General features: G+C 48.8%; 1 protein-coding gene across 2 annotated transcripts in view; it reads right to left on the reverse strand.

The window, feature by feature from the left end:
* glra3 (glycine receptor, alpha 3) overlaps nucleotides 1-27,122 on the reverse strand; it is a 309,534-nt gene that overhangs the window by 128,515 nt on the left and 153,897 nt on the right. For both annotated transcript variants that reach the window (XM_085977779.1, XM_085977833.1), the window contains exon 3: nucleotides 23,237-23,304. In XM_085977779.1, coding sequence (XP_085833905.1) covers nucleotides 23,237-23,304 — 68 coding nt within the window. The remainder of the gene's footprint in view (nucleotides 1-23,236; nucleotides 23,305-27,122) is intronic.

Genomic DNA, 27,122 nt, shown 5'->3' on the forward strand with positions numbered 1-27,122 from the left:
GTCTCTGGATCATTAGTCCAGCCTCTAGGATTAATAGTCTACACCATAACCACTATGCTACCGTTCCAGAGAACTGGCATGGGTTTAACGGGCTGAATGGCCTCCTTCTATGCAGTAACCATTCTATGATTTTTTGATTCACACAGCAAGTCCTCAGGATTAAGATTTTGGGTAAAGACCTTTTCAGCTCTGAGTAAGGATCAATCAGTTAACCGGGCATTTTAGGCGCTAAAAAGCCTCCAAGGAAGCCAAGATGGGGTCTTGAGCAGCAATGCCAGTTTAGCCCGCTTTTAGCGCAAGACACCATCTTGGTAAAGCAGTTGACGTGCACGCTAGGAATGGCTGCCCGGAGGATCGTTAAGGGTCTGATTGTCAATTAAATTGCCTGCTAGCGCTTATTAAAGAGGCTGCATGGCATTTTGATGGCTAGCGCTTCAATTAATGGCCTCTCCTAATAGTGACCAGCTGAATAGGAGTAAACAAGTCGTTGTTGAGGATTTTGAGCGCTACTTAAAGCCGCGCTCAGCTTTCACTCTTCACTTGCTGCTGGAGGTTTGAAGAGGACCTTTGAGCTACAGTGGGAGACTTTCTGGGACACTTCGTCAAGACCTCACCAACACTCTATCAACATTTATTCTGGAAATTCTCTGAGGACTTCACCTAAAGAGAGTGCGAGCGGGGCTACTCTACCTTATTGGCCACCTTATAGGAGTCAGCAGGAGAAAGGGAGTGCTTGGTCATGGGGAATCTAGCTTGCGGTCCCCCTTGGTCTGGAGGAGGAATGGGAGGAGGCGATGAGGCCGGGCAGAGCAGCACCAGCTGCTGCAGGAGAGGGGGGACAGGAGGGTGAGGTGGATGCCTTACCCCATTGTGGGTACAGGACGTCCCTCCTCCTCTGGACCTCCTCCACCAGGACCTCCAGTGCCACGTCCGAGAAGCTGTGCGCCCTCTCACTGAGCATCCCAAAAAATTCCATTGTGTATCCGCCAGCACATTCCACACCTTCAGTGGAAGTGGGTGCGTGGAGGCTACATACCCCGCTCCCCGAAAATTGCTTCTAATCAGCGCTTGAGTGTTAAAACTGCAGGTATCTGTTTTAGCTCCTCCAGGCAAGTTTAAATCATGGTAATCATCAATTAGCCCCAAAATTGCAGGCAAAAACCTGACTTCCAAACAGGCGCGTCTTATTAGCACCGCAACCACTTAACGCATGTTTTCACCATTTCACCAAAATAACACCCTCTCCCCATGTATTCTGTGTAACAAACTATCATCCTGGATTGAGAATCATCCCCACTGTATGTCCAATAATCAGTTAATGTTCAATCCGAACATTACAGAAAAGATCAAATTAGACAACCTGTCACGATAATAAAATTAAAGTTTGGGATAATAATTTTGTTTTGACCACTAGGTGTCACACGCACATTCAGAAAATGTTTCATCATTCATACACCTTTGAGTCAGAAGGTTGTGGGATCAAGCCCCACTCCAGGGCTAGAGCACATAATCTCAGCTGACACTCCAATGCATTGTCGGAGATGCTGTTTCTCCAGGACGTCTGCTCTCTCAGGTGGACACAGAAGATCCCATGGCACTATTTGAATAAGAGCAGGCGAGATCTCCTGGTGTCCTGGCCAACATTTATCCCTCAACCAACACAAGCAAAAACATAGTAACTGGTCATTCCATCTTTGCTGCGAGTAGATTGGCTGCCTCGTTTTCCTACTAAACTACAGAGATCACACTTCATTGGCTGGGATGTGCTTTAGACATCCTGACGACAAAAAAGGTGCTATATAAATTCAAGCTTTTCATTCTTCTTACCTTCACAAAGCAGCTGGAAGTAAATCACCATTAACAAAACATTTTTCACTATTTTCGTCCCTGAATCCAACACTGGAATCTTGAATACCGAAGGCAGGAATCTGACTAGACTCTGGGCCTCTAGAAGCATAGCCATTATGGATGTTAAGTTGTCTGGTTTAAAGTTCCCTTTCTTCCTTGTTGAACCTTCTCCTCCTGTGCCCTTTCATTGCCCCTATTAAACTCTTTTGGAATAACCGAAGCAAAGTACTTAAAGGTGGACAGCTTTAAGTTCCTCGGAGTCCACATCACGGAAGACCTCTCCTGGTCCCTCAATACCTCCTCTCTGGTGAAGAAGGCCCAGCAGTGCCTATATTTCCTAAGGAGGCTGAAGGGATGTAACCTGTCACCCCTGATCCTCTCTAACTTTTACCGCTGCACAATAGAGAGCATCCTGACGAACTGTATCACAGTATGGTATGGCAGCTGTAGCCCTGCAGCGGGTAGTCAAAACTGCCCAACGCATTACCGGCACCCGGCTACCGACCATAGAGCACATATACCAGAAACGCTGTTTACGGAGGCCACGGTCCATCATCAAAGACCCTACCCACCCTAGCCACAGTCTGTTCACCCTCCTGCCATCTGGGAGATGCTACAGATGCGTTCGCACCCGTACAGCCAGATTTAGGAACAGCTTCTTTCCCAGGGCTGTCATCCTACTGAACTCCACAAATAAACTCTAAAGCCTGCACATCTGCCAATGCACTTTATTATGGTTATGTTTATGTTAATGTATTGCAAGCCAAATGTATGTTGAATGTTTGAATGTCTTGATCTAAATGTACACTCTCGGGAGCCGCAAGCCTACATTTCGTTGTACTGCACTTGTGCACTAACAATGACAATAAAGTTGACTATGATTATATGATCCTCCATCAGGAGATTTTCTTTTTTGTGTTTAACCGGTCTTACCGTTTCTTTAATTACTTTTTTTTAAATGTTTGATTTGCTTATAAGATACTTTACTGTTTTCCTTTAGGTTCCTTGCCAGTCTTTCTTCACACACCCACTTTATATTTCAACTCCTTTTCACTCCCCCTCTACATGTTCCATATTCCTCGTGATATTCTTTTGTATTATTAGCACCAGAGATGTCACATACATCTTTATCGAAGTCTCTTTTTAATTTTATATTCATCCAAGGCCCGTCAGCTGCTGCTACTCCTGCTTTAACATCTTGAGGAATTCCGTCTTTAAAGTTACGACAGATCGCATTGGCAAAGCTTTTTGAAGCAGCACTGAGAGGCGGATCACTAAACTCGAGGTATTAAGGAATTGGATTTTCATTTCTATCATTTTACCCTCCATAAGATCCCTTGCATCTGTGTTGTCTCCTTAGTGAAAGCCTGCTTGCTGTTGTGTGGGATTGATAATGTCAGCTGTTTGCTCCCTTGATCTGAGATCTGACTCAACCATTGTTACGACCAAAAGATAAGAAAAAAATGCTTCGTTTAATCCCAAACCCGCTGAGAGATTCAAGCATCAGGCAGCTGGAGGACTCCCGTCTGTCACGGTGTGCAGTGAACATCTTCATTGTAGCGCTGTCTCAATTGAATTGAAACTCCATTTTTAAGAGAGATTGTGGGTCGACTCCCCTCTGCACCGCCTCCCCCCGCCCACCGCATAACCACATGGTGTGGGGCCTGAACAATACAAAGAACATAAGACAATAAAAATAGGAGCAGGAACAGGCCACTTGAACCCTCGAGCCTGCTCTGCCATTCAATAAGATCATGGCTGATCTTGGCCTCAAAGCCACTTCCCTGCCCGCTCCCCATAACCCTTCACTCCCTTATCTTGCAAAAATCTGTCTATCTCCACCTTAAATATATTTAATTTAATGACCCAGCCTCCACAGCTCTCTGGGGCAGAGAATTCCACAGATTTATGACCCTCTGAGAGAAGAAATTCCTCCTCATCTCAGTTCTAAAAGGACGACCCTTTATTCTGAAACTATGCTCCTGAGTTCTAGATTTCCCCACGAGGGGAAACATCCTCTCTGCATTTACCCTGTCGAGCCCCCTCAGTATCTTATATGTTTCAATAAGATCACCTCTCATTCTTCTAAATTCCAATGAGTATAGGCCCAGCCTGCTCAACCTTTCCTCATAAGTCAACCCCCTCATCTCTGGAATCAACCGAGTGAATCGTCTCTGAAAGAAAGAACTTGCATTGATATAGTGCCTTTCATGACCTCAGGACACCTCAAAGCGTTTTACAGCCAATGAAGTACTGCTGAAGTGTAGTCACTGTTGTAATGTGGGGAAACGTGGCAGCCAGTAGCACATGGTTAAGGTAAGGCTTTCTCATGACCCCTGGGGGTCAGAGTCTCTTTGGAGCCCTGTGTTCAGTTCTGGTAGCCATGCTACAAAAAAAACGAACACATGTAGAGGCATTGGGGTGGTGTAAGAAGACTGATCGCAAGTGCGAAGAGGATGAGCTTAAAGGAAAGATTAGAAAAGTTCAAGCCCAGCAGTGCAGAAAAAAGAAGGTACGACCTCATTAAAGGATATAAAATATTAAATGGAATAGATAAACGCAGAATATTGCTTCAAAGTAGGTCAGGAAAATAGGACCGGTGGAATATGAATTAGTGAAAAGAGAATTTAAACCGATATTAGGGTGAACTTCTTTATTCAAAGAGTGTCACATGTTTGGAATAATCTGGGAGGCAGGATAATAGAGACAAAAATGTTAGGGACATTTAAAATACAGCTGGATGTTATCAGGGGAAAATTAGAAAGATGGCTTCAATGGTTGAACGCCCTTTTCTCATCCTTGACTCATATGAAGCATACAAATCAGGAAGGTCACAGGTTTGACTCCTGGTTTTTTTTCCGCTGTGTTGGCTAATCTCAGCCAGGGTGGCAGTAGACGTGCACCAGATGGTCATCCAGGCTGGGGGAGGGGGGACTGTCGGCCAGGCTTCCTGCTTCAGATCAAAATCAAGCGAACCAGGTCAAAGTGAAGTACGTATGAACCTCTAGTGAGGGTATCGTTCGGGGTCTACCTGCCTTTCTTCTGCCACATTCCTGGACCACGGGAGCCTTCTGTCTCTTTGCCAGATGTTGCCGGCATCCCTCCCCCTCTGCTATTCTGCTGTTTCCATTTACATCTCCCCTGTACTCATCTTTTCTTTCTTTACATGTCCCATTACCACCTCCCTTTGCCTTGAAGCATCATCCCTTTTGGCATTTAATCTCTCCAGCCATCCAACCTATCTTTTTCTGCCCCTCCCCTTTTCCCTGGCTCTGTACTTGCTTAAAAGTTGTTCATCGCTAACATCTTCCAGTTCGAATGAAAGGCCATCGACCTGAAACGTTAGCCCTGTTTCTCTCTCCACAGATGCTGCGTGTTTTCCAGCATTTTCTGTTTTTATTTCAGGTTTCCAATATTTCGCTTTTGTTACAGTGTTAGGTTGGACTGACACCACCCCGTAAAGTGCTCTCGGTATTCCGAAGGCGCTAGACCAAAGGTTATTGATGTTGTTACTGGCTGCGATGATCTCTGTTCTGGAACAGTACACTGAGTAGGGGACACATGAAAATGGGCGAGGAAGCCAGAGGACTGCGATTGCCTGCGGAACTGTCCGCCAACAACAGGCGCTGCCTTCACGAGAGAAGGGGAGGAAACCGGGGAGGGGAATATTAGAGGAAAGGGTTAAAAAAGGAGAACGATCATGAAAGGCTTTTGACACAGCGTAATATCTTACCTTGATTAAAATTCTACTGGTGCCGTCTCAAAGTGCTTTGCCATACTATGGCGAAACACCAGACTTTAGAGATTACAGCACACGAACACTGAATCAAAGTCATTTCACATGCGCGCATTACACATTTGCACGCTCAGAACGTGACAGCCATGACCCATGTATAAGCACCATCACACAGAGTGGGTCCAGTGGATAGCAGAAAACTGGGTGGGTTCCTTTCCAGGTGAACCTTTCCCGATTTTCTGATATTTGCCATGCAGTGCACCTGGATGCAGACCCAGGAAAATCTCTCCTCAAAAGTTCTATCCCTGTTTTCCGTTTTTTTTTGCCTGTACAAAGCCCATGTCAGGCTGGTTCCCAATCACTCACCTTCATTTAGAGGAGGCAAAAAACACACATGTCGCACTGCAGCAGATTTTACAGCGCCTGTTTTCAGGCTCTGCTCAAACTTTTAATGAAATGTGACCCTATCTGTGCAGTTCACTGCAACTGTTAACACACAGCACAGATCCCTTCTTGTCCCTTCCTCCCCTGGAACCTTCTGAAACTCGAGTGCACCTTACTGAAAGTTATCTGGGAAACTTTCCACACTTACAAGCCTTAGGGCGAGCTGGGTTAATTGGGCTTTTTTTATTTTGCAGATAGTATCAGTTAATTCTTGCTCTGCCGCACAGCTTTGTGCAAAGACCAATACTTGGCCTGTTTGGATTTGCAATGCTTTCATATTTTACAAATGCCAAAAGTCCTGTTGGAACGTCCGTAGTATGTACGCTGGCATCAGTCAAAATCTTACTTGTTGCACAGATTATTATGTTCTGGGTCCTCCCTCAAAAGGTCTGCAACACAAAAGTACCATTTCAAAATGGCAGAGCCGACTAAGGTCCCTTATCTGCTGGAAACTTGGTTCATGACTGGGACTGAATGCGCTTGAATCACCATCTCATTTAAAGGGGCACTTACTTAATAAAATGTATTTGTTCAATGGTTCATCACTTGAGGAGGGAATCATAGAATTTTACAGCACAGAAGGAGGCCATTTGGCCCATTGTGCCTGTGCCGGCTCTTTGAAAGAGCTGTCCAATTAGTCCCGCTCCCCTGCTCTTTCCCCATAGCCCTGTAATTTTTTTCCTTTTCAAGTATTTATCCAATTCCCTTTTGAAAGCTATGATTGAATCTGCTTCCAGCGCCCTTTCAGACGGTGCATTCCAGATCATAATAACTCGCTGCCTAAAAATTATTTGCCTCATCTCACCTCTGGTTCTTTTGCCACTTACGTTAAATCTGTGTCCTCTGGTTATTGACACTCCAGCCAGTGGAAAGAGTTTCTCCTTATTTACTCCATCAAAACCCTTAACCTTCTCTGCTTTAAGGAGAGCAACCCAGTCTCCAGTCACTCCAGATAACTGATATCCCTCATCCCTGGTACCATTCTAGTGAATCTCCTCAGCACCCTTTCGAAGGGCTTGACATCCTTCCTAAAGTGTGGTGCCCAGAACTGGACATAATACTCCAGCTAAGGCCTAACCAGCCGAGGAATACAGGCAAAGGAATCCTGCATCGTGGGGACGACACATGCAAGCATTATAACCATGCGCTTGACTGAACTTATCTCATTGCTGTCTAAAAGTCCACTCAGATTCCTGTTCTGTAGCAAGAAAGGTTATTCTGAACTGTAAGAGCTTAACTTAAAGAGTTCCCACGTATTAAGATGTACCCACAGTACATCACGTGTAGGGCCATTGCCACAGCCAGCCCCCTACCGCACAAAGGCTCCTAGGAACATAAGGAAATCTGGAATGAAGAAAGGTCATTCGGCCCATTAAATGTATTCCATCTAGATGCCTCCTGAGTTCATGGGGTGTCATGCCTGCTTCTTAAAGCGAGAGAGTGTAGTTGTTCTGGATGAATTTTTTTTGTTATATTCATTCTCGGGATGTGGGCGTCGCTGGCAAGGCCCGCATTTATTGCCCATCCCTAGTTGCCCTTGAGAAGGTGGTGGTGAGCCACCTTCTTGAACCGTTGCAGTCCGTGAGGTGAAGGTACTCCCACAGTGCTGTTAGGGAGGGAGTTCCAGGACTTTGACCCAGCGACAATGAAGGAACGGCGATATACTTTCAAGTCAGGATGGTGTGTGACTTGGAGGGGAACTTGGAGGTGGTGATGAATCAATTAAGGTGGGCTGAATGGCCTTCCTCATCTGTAAGTGTCTTGTGAGCTTGTGACCCAATGCTACAATTGCAATATGTGTTTCATACAAGCAAAAGCAAGATTCAACAAACACTTACTTTATTTCTGAAGAAAACAGCTCTTTAAATCTAACTTTAGGAAATGTTTCATTTAGGAATGGAACAACAAAACATGTCCATTCATGGTGAGCCAAAAACTCTCTCACTCTCAAAGGAACTGCTATAGAGTCAACTTTCGGAGCCCTCACCTGTGGCAAGGTACCTGGCCCACTGAGAGCAGGAATTGGAAATAGCAGGTGTGGTGCGCATGATATTTCTTACACGATCTTCCAATCAATCGTCCCAGCAGGCCAGGCACCTCGCCTTGGGAGAGGACTCAGAATCTACCTTTGTGTGTATGCACATATACAACTGGAGTCTCCTCTTCTCGATGAGGCAGTGGTGGGACGGGACTTCAGCTCACTGCAGTGTCCACCGCTGAAACCCTGAACAATAAAAACATAGAAACATAGAAGCTAGGAGCAGGAGTAGGCCATTCGGCCCTTCGAGCCTGCTCCGCCATTCAATGAGATCATGGCTGATCATCCAAATTCAGTACCCTGTCCCTGCCTTCTCCCCATATCCCTTGATCCCTTTAGCCTTAAGAAATATATCCAACTCTTTCTTGAATATATTTAATGAACTGGCCTCCACCGCCCTCTGTGGCAGAGAGTTCCACAGGTTCACCACTCTCTGGGTGAAGAAATTCCTCCTCATTTCAGTCCTAAATGGCTTACCCCTTATCCTTAGACTATGACCCCTGGTTCTGGACTCCCCGGCCATCAGAGACATCCTTTCTGCATCTAGTCTGTCCAGACCTGACAGAATTTTATAGGTTTCGATGAGATCCCCTCTCAATCTTCTAAACTCCAGTGAGTATAAGCCCAATTGACACAACCTCTCCTCGAACGTCATTCCTGTCTTCCCAGGTATCAGCCTGGTGAATCTTCGCTGCACTCCCTCCATGGCAAGAACGTCCTTCCTCAGGTAAGGTGACCAAAACTGCACACAATACTCAAGGTGCGGTCTCACCAAGGCCCTGTACCACTGCAGCAAGACATCCTTGTTCTTGTACTCGAACCCTCTTGCTACGAAGGCCAACATACAAATCAAATCAAATCAAATCAAATCAACTTTTATTGTCATTGATAGTGCACAAGTGCAGTACAACGAAATGTAGGCTTGCGGCTCCCGAGAGTGTACATTTAGATTAAGACATTTAAACATTCAACATACATTTGGCTTGTAATACATTAACATAAACATAACCATAATAAAGTGCATTGGCAGATGTGCAGGCTTTAGAGTTTATTTGTGGAGTTCAGTAGGATGACAGCCCTGGGAAAGAAGCTGTTCCTAAATCTGGTCGTACGGGTGCGAATGCATCTGTAGCGTCTCCCAGATGGCAGGAGGGTGAACAGACTGTGGCTGGGGTGGGTAGGGTCTTTGATGATGGACCGTGACCTCCGTAAACAGCGTTTCTGGTATATGTGCTCCATTTGCCTTCTTAACCGCCTGCTGCACCTGCATGCTTACCTTCAGCGACTGGTGCATAAGAACACCCAGGTCTCTTTGCACTTCCCCTTCTCCCAATCTATTGCCATTCAAATAATAATCTGCCTTCCTGTTTTTGCCACCAAAGTGGATAACCTCACATTTATCCACATTATAGTGCATCTGCCATGTTTCTGCCCAATCACCCAACCTGTCCAAATCGTACTGGAGTTTCATGACATCCTCCTCACAGCATACCCTCCCACCCAGCTTTGTGTCGTCTGCAAATTTGGAGAGATTACATCCAATGCCCTCGTCCAGATCATTAATATATATTGTGAACAGCTGGGGTCCTAGGACCGATCCTTGCGGTACCCCACTAGTCACTGCCTGCCACTCGGAAAACGACCCGTTTATTCCAACTCTTTGCTTTCTGTCCGCCAACCAGTTCTCTATCCAAGTCAATACCTTGCCCCCAATCCCATGCGCCTTAATTTTGCACGCTAATCTCTTATGCGGAACCTTATGGAAAGCCTTCTGAAAGTCCAAATACACCACATCCACTGGTTCTCCCTTATCTATTTTACCAGTTACATCCTCAAAAAATTCCAGTAGATTAGTCAAGCATGATTTACCTTTTGTAAATCCATGTTGACTTTGTCCGATCCTGTCACTGCTTTCCAAGTGCTCTGCTATTACATCTTTTATAATGGACTCTAGCATTTTCCCCACTACCGATGTCAGGCTTATAATTCCCCGCTTTTTCTCTGCCACCTTTTTGAATAGTGGGGTAACATTAGCTACCCTCCAATCCATGGGTACTGTTCCAGAGTCTATTGAGTTCTGAAAGATGACCAGCAATGCATCTACTATTTCTAGGGCCACTTCCTTAAGTACCCTGGGATGTAGATTATCAGGCCCTGGGGATTTATCGGCCTTCAGTCCCATCAATTTTCCTAACACCATTTCTCTACAAATACTGATTTCTTTCAGTTCCACCCTTTCATCAGACCCTATGTTCTGCGGTATTTCTGGGAGGTTATTTGTGTCCTCCTTTGTGAAGACAGAACCAAAATATGTATTTAGTTGGTCTGCCATTTCTTTGCTGCCCATTATAAATTCCCCCGATCCTGACTGCAAGGGACCTACGCTTGACTTCACCAATCTTTTTCTCTTTACATATCTATAAAAGCTTTTAGTCAGTTTTTATGTTCCCTGCAAGCATACTCTCATATTCTATTTTCCCTTTCTTAATTAATCCCTTTGTCCTCCTTTGTTGAATCTTAAACTGCTCCAAATCCTCAGGATTATTGCTTTTTCTGGCCAATTTGTATGTCCTCTCCTTGGATCTTATGCTATCCCTAATTTCCCTTGTTAGCCACGGTTGAGTCACCTTTTTTGTTTTATTTTTATGCCAAACTGGGATGAACAAATTCTGTAGCTCATCCATTCGGTCTTTGAATGTTTGCCATTGCCTATCCACCGTCAACCCTTTGAGTGCCATTCCCCAATCAATCCTACCCAACTCGTTCCTCAGACCATCGTAGTTTCCTTTATTTAAATTGAGGACCCTAGTTTCTGAGTCAACTACTTCATTCTCCATCTTAATGAAGAATTTGATCATATTATGATCACTCCGACCCAAGGGGCCTCGTACAACAAGATTGCTAATTAATCCTTTCTCGTTACATAATACCCAGTCTAAGATGGCCTGATCACTGGTTGGTTCCTCGACATATTGGTCCAGGAAACCATCCCATAAACACTCCAGGAATTCCTCCTCCACAGTATATTTTCTTGGAATAACAACAGAAAATGCTGGAAACACTCAGCGGGTCAGGCAACATCGAGGAGAGGAGAAACAGAGTCAATGTTTCAGGTCGAACCCTTCATCAGAACTGGAAAAGGTTAGGGAAGAGAGATTTTTAAGCAAGGGCAGGGAGGAGGGGAGGAAAGAACAAAGGGAAGGTCTGTGATAGGTTGGAAGGCAGGAGGGATCGACTGACAAAAGGGATGATGGTGCAAGGCAAAAGGAGAGGTAATGGGACAAGTTAAGAAACAAAACAGAAAGCAATGAAGATGAACAAGGTTGAAGAGACAAACAGAAATCCCATCGGAGAGAAGAGCAGAACTTCTTCAAGATTGGGTTGGGGGAGGGGGGTCTTATGATCTGCAGGGTGGGGTCGCAGCTTCTTCGAGTGAAATGAAATTCAGGAGAGATGTATAATGGGCAGCTGAATCGATATCACCTGTTTTACGCTAGAAACTACCCTCCCAACTATCCTCCTACTGAGGCACCTGGTACCACGGAAGCTTAATGCTGTCTCCCAAAGTCCCAGGAGCTGGAAGGTTATCAAGGCGATATTGGGCTTGAAGAAATTTGCTTAGATAAACCAACAGTTGCCACTGTTATGCATAAGACGTGCCTGCCACATTGTGACAAGCAAGAAAGTGATTTCTGGTAAGTGTTACATCCTTTCATGTGGTAACATAGTCGATTACCCAGAATCGGTCCTGGTGTAATAGAAGCAGCCTAAGGCATGAATGGGACCCTGCGGATGTATGGTCTCCTTACAATTACTGAGCGCTTTTGGCAGCCAGTGTACATAGCAATGAGGCTTCATGCAAGGAATGCAAATGGGCTGAAGTTGTGCAGCTGTGTGACACTTTCAATATCTCTGCGCTATTATTCTGCTGGCAGGGCAAGGTATTGTTTGATGATCAGGTGCAGCTCCTGATCTTTTCATTAAGGAGGACACCTCTGAGATAACTGGTTAGAAGACCATCTTCTGCACTGAGCATGGAGAAGGGCAGCAGCCTCCCCCAAGCTCAGGACTAATCCGTGATGTTCACGACATGTAATGCTGTCCTACTGTGACACAGGCACAGATTAAACTTCAGTAACATTACAGAGAATGTCACACAATGCAAGTAAAGCTTGAAGGTGGTTATTTGAAGTAGCATTTTGACATTTCACTCCCTGCTGGTTGCTTAGATGTGGAAGAACAGACTCCAGCCGCACAGAGTATCCGCGAGCAAGCCATGACCAGTGGACGATGTCGTTCTCCTCACCGGACATTGCAGTTTATTCTGCAGCAATATCACCATCGCAGCCAAATCACCAGCACGACTACACACATCCCAGAGGATGTAGATAGTGAGGCTGAAGATGACGTACAGGATGAGTTGCAGCGCACAGGTGAGGAGCAGGAAGTTGCGGTAATGGTTGCCAAGGTCTATGAGCCTGCTGACTAGAGGTCCAGCATTGTTCCTGCCTCTGCTGCTGCGGTTGTGGATTCAGACTCCTTACACGAGGAGATGGCTATCCGAGGAGGACCATCTAAAAAGTGGGTCACTTGTATCTGTGCAGAATAATAAGGAGAATGAAAGAGTCCACTTGCCAGGTCTGCAGGCGCGGACGAATAGCTGCCTGCACTGCAGTCTGTATGAAGCACGTGGGAAATCCTGTGGCATCTACAGCAGAGCCCTATGTGGCAGAATCCATTGGCACAAATGACTCGTAAGTACTCCGACTGCTGCTATAGAGGCCTTGGGCTCAAGTTTTAAAGATGTTTTCATGGCCGGCTTCGACCTGCTGCAAGGTCACATGGAGACAACCTTCAGGCAGGGCTCACAGGCCTCTTGGTTGGACCTAAGAGTCATGTCTCACACAGGTCAGTGGACATGCTGAGGAATTGCCAGCAGCAGAAGCATGCCTACAGTAGGAATGGATTGGATAGCTGAAGATCAAGTACGCCAGAGAGCAGGCAGCCTCAACAGCAGTGGACGTGAAGGACTCAGATGCAAGTTTATCGCAATGCACACCACAGGAAGTCTTTTTAAAATTCATTCCGGAGATCTGGGCGTCACTCGTAAGGCCAGAATTTATTGCCCATCCCTAGTTGCTCTTGAGAAGGTGGTGGTGGGCCTTCTTCTTGAACTGCTGCAGACAATGTGGTGAAAGTATTCCCACAGTGTCATTAGTTGACCACGAAGGAATGGCGATATATGCCCAAGTTGGTATGCTGCGTAACGTGACGGGGAACTTGGAGGTGATTGAATACCCAGTCTCTGACCTGCTGTCCTTGTCCTTCTAAGTGGTGAAGGTGGCAGGATTTGGAGCAAATCAAGTGCAGGATATTTGTTCAAACCATTGTGTGTACTGTGAATGTTATCACCTGATCTGCCATAGTGCTTTCTCTTTGAGAACATAGAACACTCAATGGTTTACATAAATATCCTGCACTTGATTTAGAAGAAGCCTTGGCGAGTTACTGCAGTGCATCTTATAGATGGTACGCACTGCAGCCACGGTGCGTCGGTGGTGGAGGGAGTGAATGTTTAAGGTGGTGGATGGGGTGCCAATCAAGTGGGCTGCTTTGTCCTGGATGGTGTCGAGCTTCTTGAGTGTTGGAGCTGCACTCATCCAGGCAAGTGGAGAGTATTCCATCGCACTCCTGACTTGTGCCTTGTAGATGGTGGAAAGACTTTGGGGAGTCAGGAGCTGAGACACTCGCCGCAGAATACCTAGCCTCTGACCTGCTCTTGTTGCCACAGTATTTATGTGGCTGGTCCAGTTAAGTTTCTGGTGAGTGGTGACCCCCAGGATGTTGATAATGCGGGATTCAGCGATGGTAATGCCATTGAATGTCAAGGAGCGGCGGTTAGACTCTCGCTTGTTGGAGATAGTCGTTGCCTGCCACTTCTGTGGCGCAAATGTTACCTGCCACTTATCAGCCCAAGCCTGAACGTCATCCAAGTCTTGTTGCATGCGGGCATGGACTGCTTCATTATCTGAGGAGTTGTGAATGGCACTGAACACTGTGCAGTCATCAGCGAACATCCCCTTTTCTGACCTTATGCTGGAGGGAAGGTAATTGATGAAGCAGCTGAAGATGGTTGGGCCCAGGACACTGCCCTGAGGAACTCCTGCAGCGATGTCCTGGGGCTGTGATGATTGACCTTCAACCACCACAACCATCTTCCTTTGTGCTAGGTATAACTCCAGCCAGTGGAGAGTTTTCCGCCCCGATTCACATTGACTTCAATTTTACTAGGGCTCCTTGATGCCACACTTGATCAATTGCTGCCTTGATGTCAAGGGCAGTCATTCTCACCTCACCTCTGGAATTCATCTCCTTTGTCCATGTTTGGACCAGTGCTGTAATGGGGTCGGGAGCCGAGTGGTCTCGGCGGAACCCAAACTGGGCATCAGTGAGCAGGTTATTCGTGAGTAAGGGCCTCTTGATAGCACTGTCGATGACAGAGAAAGTACCATGGCAGATCATGCGAACAACATTCACAGAACACACAATGGTTTGACACCACATTGTCTGCACTTGATTTGTACGTTGCACTAAGGATTCATGTATAAATGTTCGGAATAATGCAGTAAATGATGGGCATTGATGATAGTTGAGGAAGGGCACAGGGAAAGTGTGGCAGAGAGCAGGATAATCTGTAAATGTGGACAGGAGGCTGCTTATCAGAGCATACCTTGTATTCCTCAGGCGACCGAGGGCTGCACTGGCACACTGAAGGCGGTGTTGGACTTCGTCATCGACGTCTGCCCTTGTTGACAGTAGGCTCCCGAGGTATGGAAAGTGGCCCACGTTGTCCAAGGCATTTTCATGGATTTTGGTAATCGGGGGGCAGTATTGTGTGGCGGGGGCAGGTTGGAGGAGGACCTTTGTCTTACAGATGTTTAGTGTAAGGCCCATGCTCTCATACGCTTCAGTGAAGGTGTTGACGATGGTTTGGAGTTCGACCTCCGAGTGAGAGCAGACGCAAGTGTCGTCTGCTTATTGTAATTCGACGACAGAGGATGGGACGACCTTGGATCTGGACTGGAGGCGACGGAGGTTGAACAGTTTCCCACTTGTTCTTTAAACTAGCTCCACTCCAGCGGGGAGCTTACTGAGGGTGAGATGGAGCATTGGGAATCCCTGGCCCAAGACTGCACGAAGTGGAAGAGAAGCATCCGGGAGGGCGCTGAACACCTCGAGTCTCTTCGCCGGGAGCAAGCGGGAGCCAAGCACAAGCAGTGCAAGGAGCGACACGTCAACCCATGCACCCCACCCACCCGCCCCTTCAACCACCGTCTGCCCCACCTGTAACAGAGACTGTAGGTCCCACATTGGACTCATCAGTCACCTGAGAACTAATTTTTAGTGTGGAAGCAAGTCATCCTTGGTTCCGAGGGACTGCCGAAGAAGAAGAAGACGACCTTGTATTAGTGCCTGGCACACCAGTCTTTCAGGCTGCACGGACATTTCAGCAGTTACATCCTCATTGTGACTGTTGCACATTATTTATCCCCTTAATTAGTTGCTATCCTGGCATTAACAAGCTCAACTAGCTTGAGGCATGGCCTTCGGTATTATAGCTTTCTTGAAGATGCTTGGAGAATGTGCCCTACTCTGCACTCCCAAAAATTGCACGTTAACTCTCAAAGAACTGAAACAACAGTTAAACCAACAGTCTAGGAACTAATTTAAAAAAGAAGCATTTATTTCACTGTCTCTGAATGCACCTCTCACAAACCTCGTTCCAATTCTAATGTCCTTCAGGGAATGGGACCTGCCACCCCATACCCCAATCTGGCCGACACATGACTCCAGCCCTACACTACTTGGTGTCCTTAGGGCAACTAGGATATGAATTTTATTTTATTCGTTCATTTATTGCCCATCCCTAACTGCCCTTGAGGAGGTGGTGGTGAGCTGCCTTCTTGAACCACTACAGTCCATGACACTTCTCTTCTTTGTTGCGGTTTGGGACAACCGAGTGGCTTGCTAGGCCATTCCAGAGGGCAGTTAAGAGTCGACCACATTGCTGTCAGTCTGGAGTCACACATATAGGCCAGATCAGGTAAGGACGGCAGATTTCCTTCCCTAAAGGACATTAGCGAACTAGATGGGTTTATTGAAACATAGAAGATAGGAGTAGGCGATTCGGCCCCTCAAGCCTGCTCCGCCATTCAATGAGATCATGGCTAATCATCCAAATTCAGTACCCTGTCCCTGCTTTCTCCCCATACCCCTTGATCCCTTTAGCCTTAAGAAATATATCCAACTCCTTCTTGAATATATTTAATGAATTGGCCTGATGCGCTATCAATTACTCATAAAAGACTGAGAGTTAGAAGAGTAACTAAAGGCTTTTATTAACAACAGAATGGAGGTCTGCCTCGCGTGGTCGACCGGTCCAGGATACAAAGGGCTGGGGAGCAGTCACCTTTATACTAGGACCTGTGGGAGGAGTCAGCCGAGGCATGTCCAGGCATGTACACAGTGGAATACAAACAGTGGTTTACCACATTCACCCCTTGTTTAAAATTGAGTCCGGCGGGGTGAGGTGTATTAAAAGTTAGTGTATTGGAGTCTCTCCGGAGGTCTTGTCTGCCGCTGTGATCGGCGTGGCGACGGCAGGGGTAGTGAAGCTTCCGGCGTCGAGTCCAGCGTAGGCTGTGGCACAGGCGTGTCGTCCTCGTAGATGTCGAGCGGGTCGCGGGGCCCAGGCCTGCCGTCTGCTGGGGCTGGATATCGGATCGTGGGGGGGGTGTGGTAGTGGGTAGTGGGTTACTGCGGCCCCCGAGGGTGCAAGGTCTCTTATGGAGACTGTGTCCTCCCGCCCGTCCGGGTATGCGATGTAAGCATACTGGGGGTTGGCGTGGAGGAGGTCGACCCTCTCGACCAGGGGGTCCGTTTTATGGGTCCTCACGTGTCTTCTCAGTAGGACCGGCCCTGGGGACGTCAGCCATGGCGGTAGCGATGTCCCCGATGTGGACTTCCTTGGGAAGACAAACATTTTCTCATGAGGGGTGGCGTTAGTGGCAGTGCAGAGCAGTGACCGAATAGAGTGGAGCGCATCGGGGAGCACATCCTGCCAGCGGGAGGTTGGAAGGCCCCTAGACTTTAAGGCTAGCAGGACGGCCTTCCAAACTGTCGCATTTTCTCTTTCCACCTGTCCGTTCCCCCGGGGGTTGTAACTGGTGGTCCTGCTTGTGGCAATACCCCTAGTTAGCAGGTACTGACGGAGTTCGTCGCTCATAAACGATGAGCCCCGGTCGCTATGGATATAGCTGGGGAAGCCGAACAGGGTGAAGAGGTTGTTCAGACATTTAATGACCGTGGCACTGGTCATGTCCGGGCAGGGGAAGGCGAACGGGAAATGGGAGTACTCATCAATAATATTGAGGAAGTACACATTGCGGTCGGAGGAGGGGAGAGGCCCTTTAAAATCAACGCTCAGGCGCTCGAAGGGGCGAGTGGCTTTTATCAGGTGGGCCCTGTCTGGTCTATAAAAGTGCGGTTTGCACTCAGCGCAGACTTGGCAGTTCCTGGTCATGGTCCTGACCTCCTCAATAGAGTAAGGCAGGTTGCGGGCCTTGATGAGGTGGAAGAACCTGGTGACCCCCGGGTGGCAGAGGTCACTGTGGAGGGCCCGCAGTCTATCGATCTGCGCGCTGGCGCAGGTGCCACGCGATAGCGCATCCGGGGGTTCATTTAGCTTCCCGGGCCGGTACAAGATCTCGTAGTTGTAGGTGGAAAGTTCGATTCTCCACCTCAAGATCTTGTCATTTTTGATTTTGCCCCTCTGCTTGTTGTTAAACATAAAAGCAACTGAACGCTGGTCAGTGAGCAGGGTAAATCGTTTTCCGGCCAGGTAGTGCCTCCAATGACGCACAGCCTCCACAATCGCCTGGGCCTCCTTCTCAACAGCGGAGTGTCTGGTCTCCGGGCCTTGGAGGGTTCGTGAAAAGAAGGCCACGGGTCTCCCCACCTGATTGAGGGTAGCGGCCAGGGCAAAGTCGGACGCGTCGCTTTCCACCTGGAAGGGGATGGATTCGTCCACTGTGTGCATGGTGGCTTTGGCAATGTCCTCCTTGATACGGTGGAAGGCTAAGCGGGCCTCTGCCGTCAAGGGAAAAGAGGTGGACTTGATCAGCGGACGGGCCTTGTCCGCATAGTAGGGGACCCACTGGGCGTAATAGGAGAAAAACCCTAGGCACCTCTTCAGGGCCTTGAGGCAGTGGGGCAGTGGAAGTTCCATAAGGGGACGCATCCGGTCGGGGTCGGGGCTGATGACTCCGTGTTCCACAACACAGCCAAGGATGGCGAGGCGGTTTGTGCGGAATATGCACTTCTCCTTGTTATATGTCAGGTTTAGGAGTTGGGCGGTGCGGAGGAATTTTTCGAGGTTTGCGTCATGGTCCTGCAAGTCACGGCCGCAGATGGTCACATTGTCCAGATATGGGAAAGTGGCCTGCAACGCATTTTGATCTACCATCCGGTCCATCTCCCTTTGGAAGACGGAGACCCCGTTGGTGACGCCAAAGGGAACCCTAAGGAAGTGATAGAGGCGGCCGTTTGCCTCAAAGGCAGTGTACTGGCGGTCCTCAGGGCGGATGGGGAGCTGGTGGTATGCTGATTTCAGGTCAATGGTCGAGAAGACGCGGTACTGCGTGATCTGGTTGACCATATCAGCTATACGGGGGAGTGGGTAGGCGTCCAGCAGGGTGTAGCGATTTATTGTCTGGCTGTAGTCGATGACCAGGCGCTGCTTCTCGCCGGTCTTAACGACCACAACCTGGGCTCGCCAGGGGCTGGTGCTGCCCTCAATAATCCCTTCTTTCAGGAGCCGCTCCACTTCGGTTTTAATGAAAACCCTGTCCCCGGCACTGTATCGCCTGCTCTTTGTGGCGATGGGCTTACAGTCGGGGGTGAGGTTAGCAAACAGTGGTGGGGGGGTGACTCTGAGTGTGGAGAGGTTGCACCTGGTGCGCGGTGGGCAATTTGGAAGCTGCTGGCTGCGGACTGTGAGTGGGGGTAGGGGTCCACCGTACGCCATCGTAACACTTTTAAGGTGGCACTGAAAATCTAACCCCAGCAGGACGGCAGCGCAGAGGTCAGGCAGGACCAGAAGTTTAAAATGATCGTACACGGTCCCGTCTACTACGAGTGTCACCACGCAGTAGCCGCCGATGTCCGCCGACTGGGACTCGGAGGCCATAGAAATCCGCTGTTGTGCAGGCAGGACTGGGAGAGAGCAACGCCGCACCGTGTCGGGGTGGATGAAGCTCTCCGTGCTCCCAGAGTCAAAAAGGCAGATTGTATCGTGACCATTTACCTTAATGTCCATTGTGGAACTGGCCAGTTGGTGCGGTCTCGCTTGGTCCAGTGTAACGGATGCCAGCGTAGGGGTCGGTGTGTCGCTGCAGGTATCAGGTGAGGCGGTGTCGGGGGCCTGCTGCGTCCCGGCTGTCGTCCAAGATGGCGGCGTCCATGATCCCCATGTGGCTGGAGGCGTCCAAAATGGCTGCTGTACCGGTGATTCGCACATGGCCGGGGAGGTCCAAGATGGCGGCCCGCATGGCCCACACATGGCGCTGCTGGGGTTCGGGGTGGCTTTGGCCCTGCAGACGCTAGCGTAGTGTCCCTTCTTCCCGCAGCCCGAGCAGATCGCGTTTTTCGCCGGGCAGCGCGCTCTGGGGTGTTTTGCCTGGCCACAGAAGTAGCATTTCTGGCCTTGGGGCACTGCTGTCTGGCCTTGGGACACTGCTGCGGTAGTTGGGCCGTTGTTGGGGTGTGGCTGGGGTGGCACGGTGCTATGAGGCAGTCCTACCGTGTCCCAGGCTGTCATTCCCCGCAGCGTCCACGGTGCAGAGGAGTAGGCATCCATGCCCTGGTAGGCTGCATCCAACGATAGTGCGAGTTCAGAGGCCTTGTTGAGGTCGAGGTTACTCTGCTCCAACAGTCGCTGTCGGGTGTAATTGGATCTGTGGCCCGCTACAAAAGCGTCCCGGATAAGTTCCTCTGTGTACACGGCGGCCTTTACATCCTTACAACCACAGGCCCGGCCAAGCACAGACAGTGCCCGAAGGTATTCCACGGTCGATTCCCCAGGTTGTTGTTTACGACTCCCCAGGAGGTGCCTGGCGTACACTTCGTTCACTGGGCGCGTGTACTGGTCCTTGAGGAGCTTGATAGCGTCCGCGTACGAGGTCGCGTCTTGGATGACCGAGTACACTCGGTGGTTCACTTTGGAGGTCAGGACATCCAGTTTGTCCTCGTCCGATTTGATTGCTTTGGAGGCGGTCAGGAATTTTTCGAAACACTTCAGCCAGTGAGTAAACTTGGTGGATGAGTCCGCCTCCCGATGATCTAAGTCCAGGCATGCTAGTGTGAGGATCTTCTCCATTATAAAAATGTTGTTAATAAAATTGATGCGCTATCAATTACTCATAAAAGACTGAGAGTTAGAAGAGTAACTAAAGGCTTTTATTAACAACAGAATGGAGGTCTGCCTCGCGTGGTCGACCGGTCCAGGATACAAAGGGCTGGGGAGCAGTCACCTTTATACTAGGACCTGTGGGAGGAGTCAGCCGAGGCATGTCCAGGCATGTACACAGTGGAATACAAACAGGACAAACAGGAGTACAAACAGTGGTTTACCACATGGCCTCAACTGCCTTCTGTGGTAGAGAATTCCACAGGTTCACCACTCTCTGGGTGAAGAAATTCCTCCTCATCCCTTTCCTAAATGGCTTACCCCTTATCCTTAGACTGTGACCCCTGGTTCTGGACTCCCCGACCATCGGGAACATCCTTCCTGCATCTCGTCTGTCCAGTCCTGTTAGAATTTTATAAGTTTCAATGAGATCCCCTCTCATTCTTCTAAACTCCAGCGAGTATATTACAACAATCCGATAGTTTCATGGTTACCAGTACTGACACTAGCTTTTCATTTCAGATTTTTAAAAATTTAAATTCCCCAGCTGCTGTGGAGCAAATTTGAACTCACGTCTACGCAAGTCATTAGTGCAGCCCTCTGGACTGCTAGTCCAGTAACATAACCACTATGCTACCGTACCCCAAATATTAAATGCTGCCCTGCCAGTGCCACTCACATCACAAGATCTATTGAGCAGATGTGTGTGCCCAAACATGCCAACCAAGGGAACTGGCAAAAGTGAATCAACAGCTTCAAAGTAAAATGACACAGCCCCCCCAAACAACTGACAACTCGGGAGCAGATGTCCGTGACTGGTGAAAACAAGTATCTACTGTGGAAGCGCAGTCAGACACATTTGTAACTCAAGCTGTAGGTACACCCAACATTCCTCCACTTCTTTGTGCAGGAAATTAAAAACTGAAGTGCATAAAAGACTAAAGGGGGGGATGCAAGTCCTAAAAGCTCGTGATTTATCTCCTATAATAAAAAAAATTGTTTTTTGACACTTTATTTGGTGTGTTTTCCAATATTTTGGAATCTATAATGAATATGGACATTACTTTATTTTCCAACTTAGTTTTAGGAGAAAGGTGGCCAAAGGCTTTGGGGCCATCCCCCCCAGGATGGCCCCCACTAAATGCAGGAAGGATGTTCCCAATGGTCGGGGAGTCCAGAACCAGGGGTCACAGTCTAAGGATAAGGGGTAGGCCATTTAGGACAGAGATGAGGAGGAATTTCTTCACCCAGAGAGTGGTGAACCTGTGGAATTCTCTACCACAGAAGGCAGTTGAGGCCAATTCATTAAATATATTCAAGAAGGAGTTGGATATATTTCTTAAGGCTAAAGGGATCAAGGGATATGGGAAGAAAGCAGGAACGGGTTACTGAATTTGGATGCTCAGCCATGATCTCATTGAATGGCGGAGCAGGCTCGAGGGGCCGAATGGCCTACTGCTGCTCCTATCTTCTATGTTTCTATGTTTCATTGGTGACCCCCAGTGCAGATTCAGAGGACGTTGGCTAATTTGTATGGCCTGGGCAGGTGCTCAGGACACCAGAGGTGCGTTTGGGGCACCTGCCCATTGGCGAAGCTGCATACTGTGATGGAAGAAGCCAGATCAAGGCCACCAGGGTGCCCTTGGTCTCCTTTGCACGTGGGCTGATTATGATATTAAAATAAAATCACAACCCAGGCCTGGACTGTACAGGTGGGCCTCACTTCTACGGTGAAGGCACATTCACTCGGGACACCATCGCCAAGGATACACCCAGTATCTTCAAGAGCTGACGTTGCAGGAATTCTCAGCATAGAGAGCCCCCATTCCTTCTGCCCCTTACAAGGCTCATGGGAACTCTGACATTAGACCGGAATTCAGTGTTTCCAGCTCCTGGCCTATGGCCCTTTTGGTTACAGTGAGCAGGAAAAGGGAATGAAGACCCAGAATGATCAATTCCCTCCCCAGTATCCTCCCCTGCCTACAATCAATACGGTGATTCTTTGGGTTTACGTTCTATAAGGTCCAATAACTCGAAGGTCATTTATTTTTCAGTAAAAACACTCTGCTTATTATTCGATACATTTTTTCCCTCTGTGTCTCTATTTTTATTGTTTTTATTTATTACATCCTAACATGGGAAAATAATCGTTATGATTTTCTTTGACTTGTTGTAATACCTTCCTCAAAGAGGCTGTACATGACAACTCCATGTAGCATGTTTAAATAAAACCGCCATGTAATAAGGCCTTAAAGGAGGACAAATTGCCCCATGAATGCAAAGTTAATGTAGAAAGGGAAGAGTTATTTTTCATAAACAGTAAACTCTTTTGTATCTGTCACCGACGGGACCAGGATGGTGCCGGTTGATTAAAAATTCCAGATAACGGAGAGGGTTATCTACCGCGGCTATTTTTAACAAACAAAAACTCCTGTTATTGAGGTGTTCGGAGAGACTTCTGACAGCGCCAAGAAGCCGAGTAGTGGCGGTTTGGAGAACTACCCCCACTGACTAACTCGGCCACCGCAGGAGACTCGGACTCGGCAACATTTCCGGTTATTGAGGTGTTGTTTTCTGAGTATCAATTTTGCCGGTTATTAGAGAATTCTGGATAATTAGGTGCCGTTTAAACAAGAGTTTACTGTATATACCATTATACAAGCAGCTTACTGAGGAAAAAGGAGAACGAAATATCTCTACTCACCATAGTTGTCTCTGCAATTGAGCCAAAACTGTTGATAAATATGTTGCAGGTGACATTAACAGGAGGGCCTGTAAAAATAATGAGCAAAACATTGAAGCACAAACGTTCTCTCCAACATGCAGTGCGAGATTGAAAGCAAAACATCCGTTTGAGTTATTTCACTCTTGACAGAGTGCAGAGGCCCTGAGAGCTTGCTCACAGCTGCCTTTCCCTTCCGTTTTTTTTTGTTGATTGCCTTACTCTGCCTCCCACCAACATGCCTCTGTTTTCAGCTGGAAGGGTTGCGTGCAGCAGGCTGCTCAGTGGCAGCTGCTAAGGATATCCTGGCTCACGAGTGGTACGCGACCACAGGACAGGACTGATCTCGCCGGCTTCTGCTGTGAAGGCAGACCAGGGCAGAGATTGCATCCTGCAGAAGATAAGTGGATAATCAGGGAATACATGGTCCACGTGAGCTCCTGGACTGGTTTCAATCGCCTGAGGGGGTCGGGGAGGAATTTTCCGCAGTATTTTTTCCCTTATTGGCCCGGAGATTTTCGCCTCTCCCATGGCTATGGAGGGGGAGGGGGAAGGTGTCTAGACACGATGCTCCGAGCATTGTGAGTGTGGGGTAGGCTTGATGGACCCACTGGTCTTTTCCAACCCATCATTCTTGTATGTTGTTAGCTGTTGTTTCTCATAAGCAGGGAGTCTGGACGTTGCCAAATTCTATTAACCTAATTTACACCGGGATCAAACGTTAACATTGTCCTCAAGCCAGTAACTGAACACAAAATGACTTTGGATGGAAAAAACCTTCCAGTCCACTTAATCTCATCCTTCCAGGACACCAACCTGACTGTCTCCTCATTATAGCCTTCACATTCATTTGAACAGGCAGGCGGGACATCAGTTCGAGATCCCTGATGTGCCTCAGTAATTCCGAGACCCGATGTTAGCGAAACAAAATAAGGCTTTTATTAACTTAGAACGTAACACGTAAGAGAGAGAGATATCTTTCTTCTGGAGACTGAGGCCAGACTGAGCTAGCTTACAAAAGGGGCCCAGGTATGGGCGGAGCCCTACACACAGCACATTCCAGCACATTCCAATAAACAATACAATGAGGACTGGGGGAAGGGAAATGACACTGAAACCAACCACAGTCACAGGCAGTGATGAATGGAATATTTCATCACATTCACCCCTTCTATAGATTTAGTCTGTTCGGGGGTTTGATAGTCCTCTGCGACCGATGTGGCTGTTGTGGTGCCGCGGGTGTCGGCTGGGTGTCCCCAGTAGCCTCCTGGGTCTCTGCCGGGGGTGCCGCCAGGGTTGTTGAAGGGTTAGTTGGTGGGGGTGCCGTTGGTCGATGTTCTTCCGGGGGTGATGAAAGAGTAGTGGGTGGGTAAGAGTTGCTGTGATCGTCGTTGCTGCTATTGCCGTGGTTGTTGTCGATGCCGGCTGGGGCAACGTCTTTTATGGACACGGTGTCCTCCCTTCCGTCGGCATGCCGGACATATGCGTATTGGGGGTTGGCGTGGAGTAGGTGTACTGGCTCCACGAGAGGGTCCGTCTTGTGGCCCCTCACATGCCTTCGCATGAGTACCGGACCTGGGGTGGAGAGCCATGACGGCATGGATACGCCTGAGGTGGATTTCCGGGGAAAGACAAGCATTCGTTCATGAGGCGTGGCATTAGTGGCCGTACACAATAGTGACCGTATCGAATGGAGCACATTCGAGAGGACTTCCTGCCAGCGGGAGATAGGGAGGCCCTTGGTCCTTAGAGCTAGAGTGACTGCTTTCCATACTGTCCCGTTCTCTCGCTCCACTTGGCCGTTACCCCGGGGGTTGTAGCTGGTGGTACGGCTTGTGGCGATCCCCTTGGACAGCATGTACTGGCGTAGCTCTTCACTCATGAAGGACGCCCCCCTATCCGTATGGATGTAGCTCGGCATACCGAACAGGCAGAACAGGCTGTTGAGGCATTTAATGACCGTGGCGCTGGTCATGTCTGGGCAGGGGAAGGCGAATGGGAACCGGGAGTATTCGTCCACAATGTTCAGGAAGTAAACATTGCGGTCGACGGACGGGAGGGGGCCCTTGAAATCTAAGCTGAGCCGCTCAAAGGGCCGTGTAGCTTTGATTAAGTGGGCTCTATCTGGGCGGTAGAACCGAGGCTTGCACTCAGCGCAAGTGCAGCAGTTCCTGGTCAGAGACCGAACTTCCTCAATCGAGTAGGGTAAGTTACGGGACTTTATGAAGTGGAACAGCCGCGTGACCCCTGCGTGGCAGAGGTCGTTGTGGAGGGTCTGTAGCCGGTCCCCGGTGGCGCTGGCACACATCCCTCGTGAGAGGGCGTCAGGGGATTCGTTAAGGGCCCCTGGCCGGTAAGTGATGTCGTACTCGAAGGCGGAGAGCTCGATCCGCCACCTAAGAATCTTATCATTTTTAATCTTCCCCCTCTGTTTATTATTGAACATAAACGCTACCGACCGCTGGTCGGTAAGTAGGGTGAAGCGTTTGCCGGCTAGGTAGTGGCACCAGTGGCGCACTGCCTCCACGATGGCTTGGGCCTCCTTTTCCACGGAGGAGTGTCTGATCTCGGGCCCTTGGAGGGTCCTCGAGAAGAAAGCTACGGGCCGCCCCGCCTGGTTGAGGGTGGCCGCCAAGGCGAAGTCAGACGCATCACTTTCCACTTGAAATGGAGTGTTCTCGTCCACTGCCTGTAGCGTGGCCCGCTCAATATCCTGCTTAATGCTTTTGAAGGCGGCGTGGGCCTCAGCAGAGAGCGGAAAAGAGGATGCTTTCAAGAGGGGGCGGGCTTTGTCGGAGTAGTTGGGGACCCATTGGGAATAATAAGAAAATAACCCCAGGCACCTTTTCAGGGCTTTGGGAGTGTTGGGCAGGGGCAGCTCCCGTAGGGGGCGCAATCGGTCGGGGTCTGGTCCGATTTCCCCATTCTCCACCATGCTGCCTAGTATGCAGAGGCGCTTGGTGTTGAAAACGCACTTGTCCTCGTTGTAGGTGAGGTTGAGTTTTTGTGCGGTTTCCAGGAACCTCTCGAGGTTCGAGTCGTGATCCTGCTGATTGTGGCCGCAGATGGTGACGTTGTCGAGGTAGGGGAAGGTTGCCTGCAAGTGGTGGTCATCGACCATGCGGTCCATCTCCCTCTGAAAGACCGAGACCCCATTCGTCACCCCCAAGGGGACTCTGAGGAATTGGTAGAGGCGTCCGTTCGCCTTGAAGGCGGTGTACGGGCGGTCCTCTGGTCTGATAGGGAGCTGGTGGTACGCTGACTTGAGGTCGATGGTGGAGAACACCCGGTATTGGGCGATTTGGTTCACCATTTCTGATATGCGGGGTAGCGGGTAGGCGTCTAGTTGGGTGTACCTGTTGATCGTTTGACTATAGTCGATCACCATCCGTTTCTTCTCGCTACCCCTTACCACTACCACTTGGGCGCGCCACGGGCTGTTGCTGCGTTCAATAATGCGCTCTTTCAGGAGCCTGTCTACCTCGGTCGCGATAAACCGCCTGTCCTCCCAGCTGTACCTCCTGCTTTTGGTCGCTATTGGCCGGCAGTTAGGGGTAAGGTTCGCGAATAGCGAAGGCGGCTTTACCTTCAGGGTAGCCAGACCGCACACTGTGAGGGGCGGCTGGGACCCACCGTACTTGAGCGTGATGCTTTGGTGGTTGCACTGGAAATCCAGGCCCAAGATCACGCTCGCCCAATTGTACCGTGCAGTAACCCAGAATGGTCGATGTCTGGGTTTTATCAGCCATAGAGATGGTACCCTGAGCAGGGACCACCTTTAGGGAGAGTTGTTGTGCCAGTTCAGGGTGGATGAAACTCTCCGTGCTTCCACTGTCAATTAAACATTTAACCCGGCACCCGTTTACCT

Source organism: Somniosus microcephalus, chromosome 1 (assembly GCF_052327205.1).
Source record: "Somniosus microcephalus isolate GS21.2 chromosome 1, FLI_Smic_1.0, whole genome shotgun sequence".
NCBI lineage: Eukaryota > Metazoa > Chordata > Chondrichthyes > Squaliformes > Somniosidae > Somniosus > Somniosus microcephalus.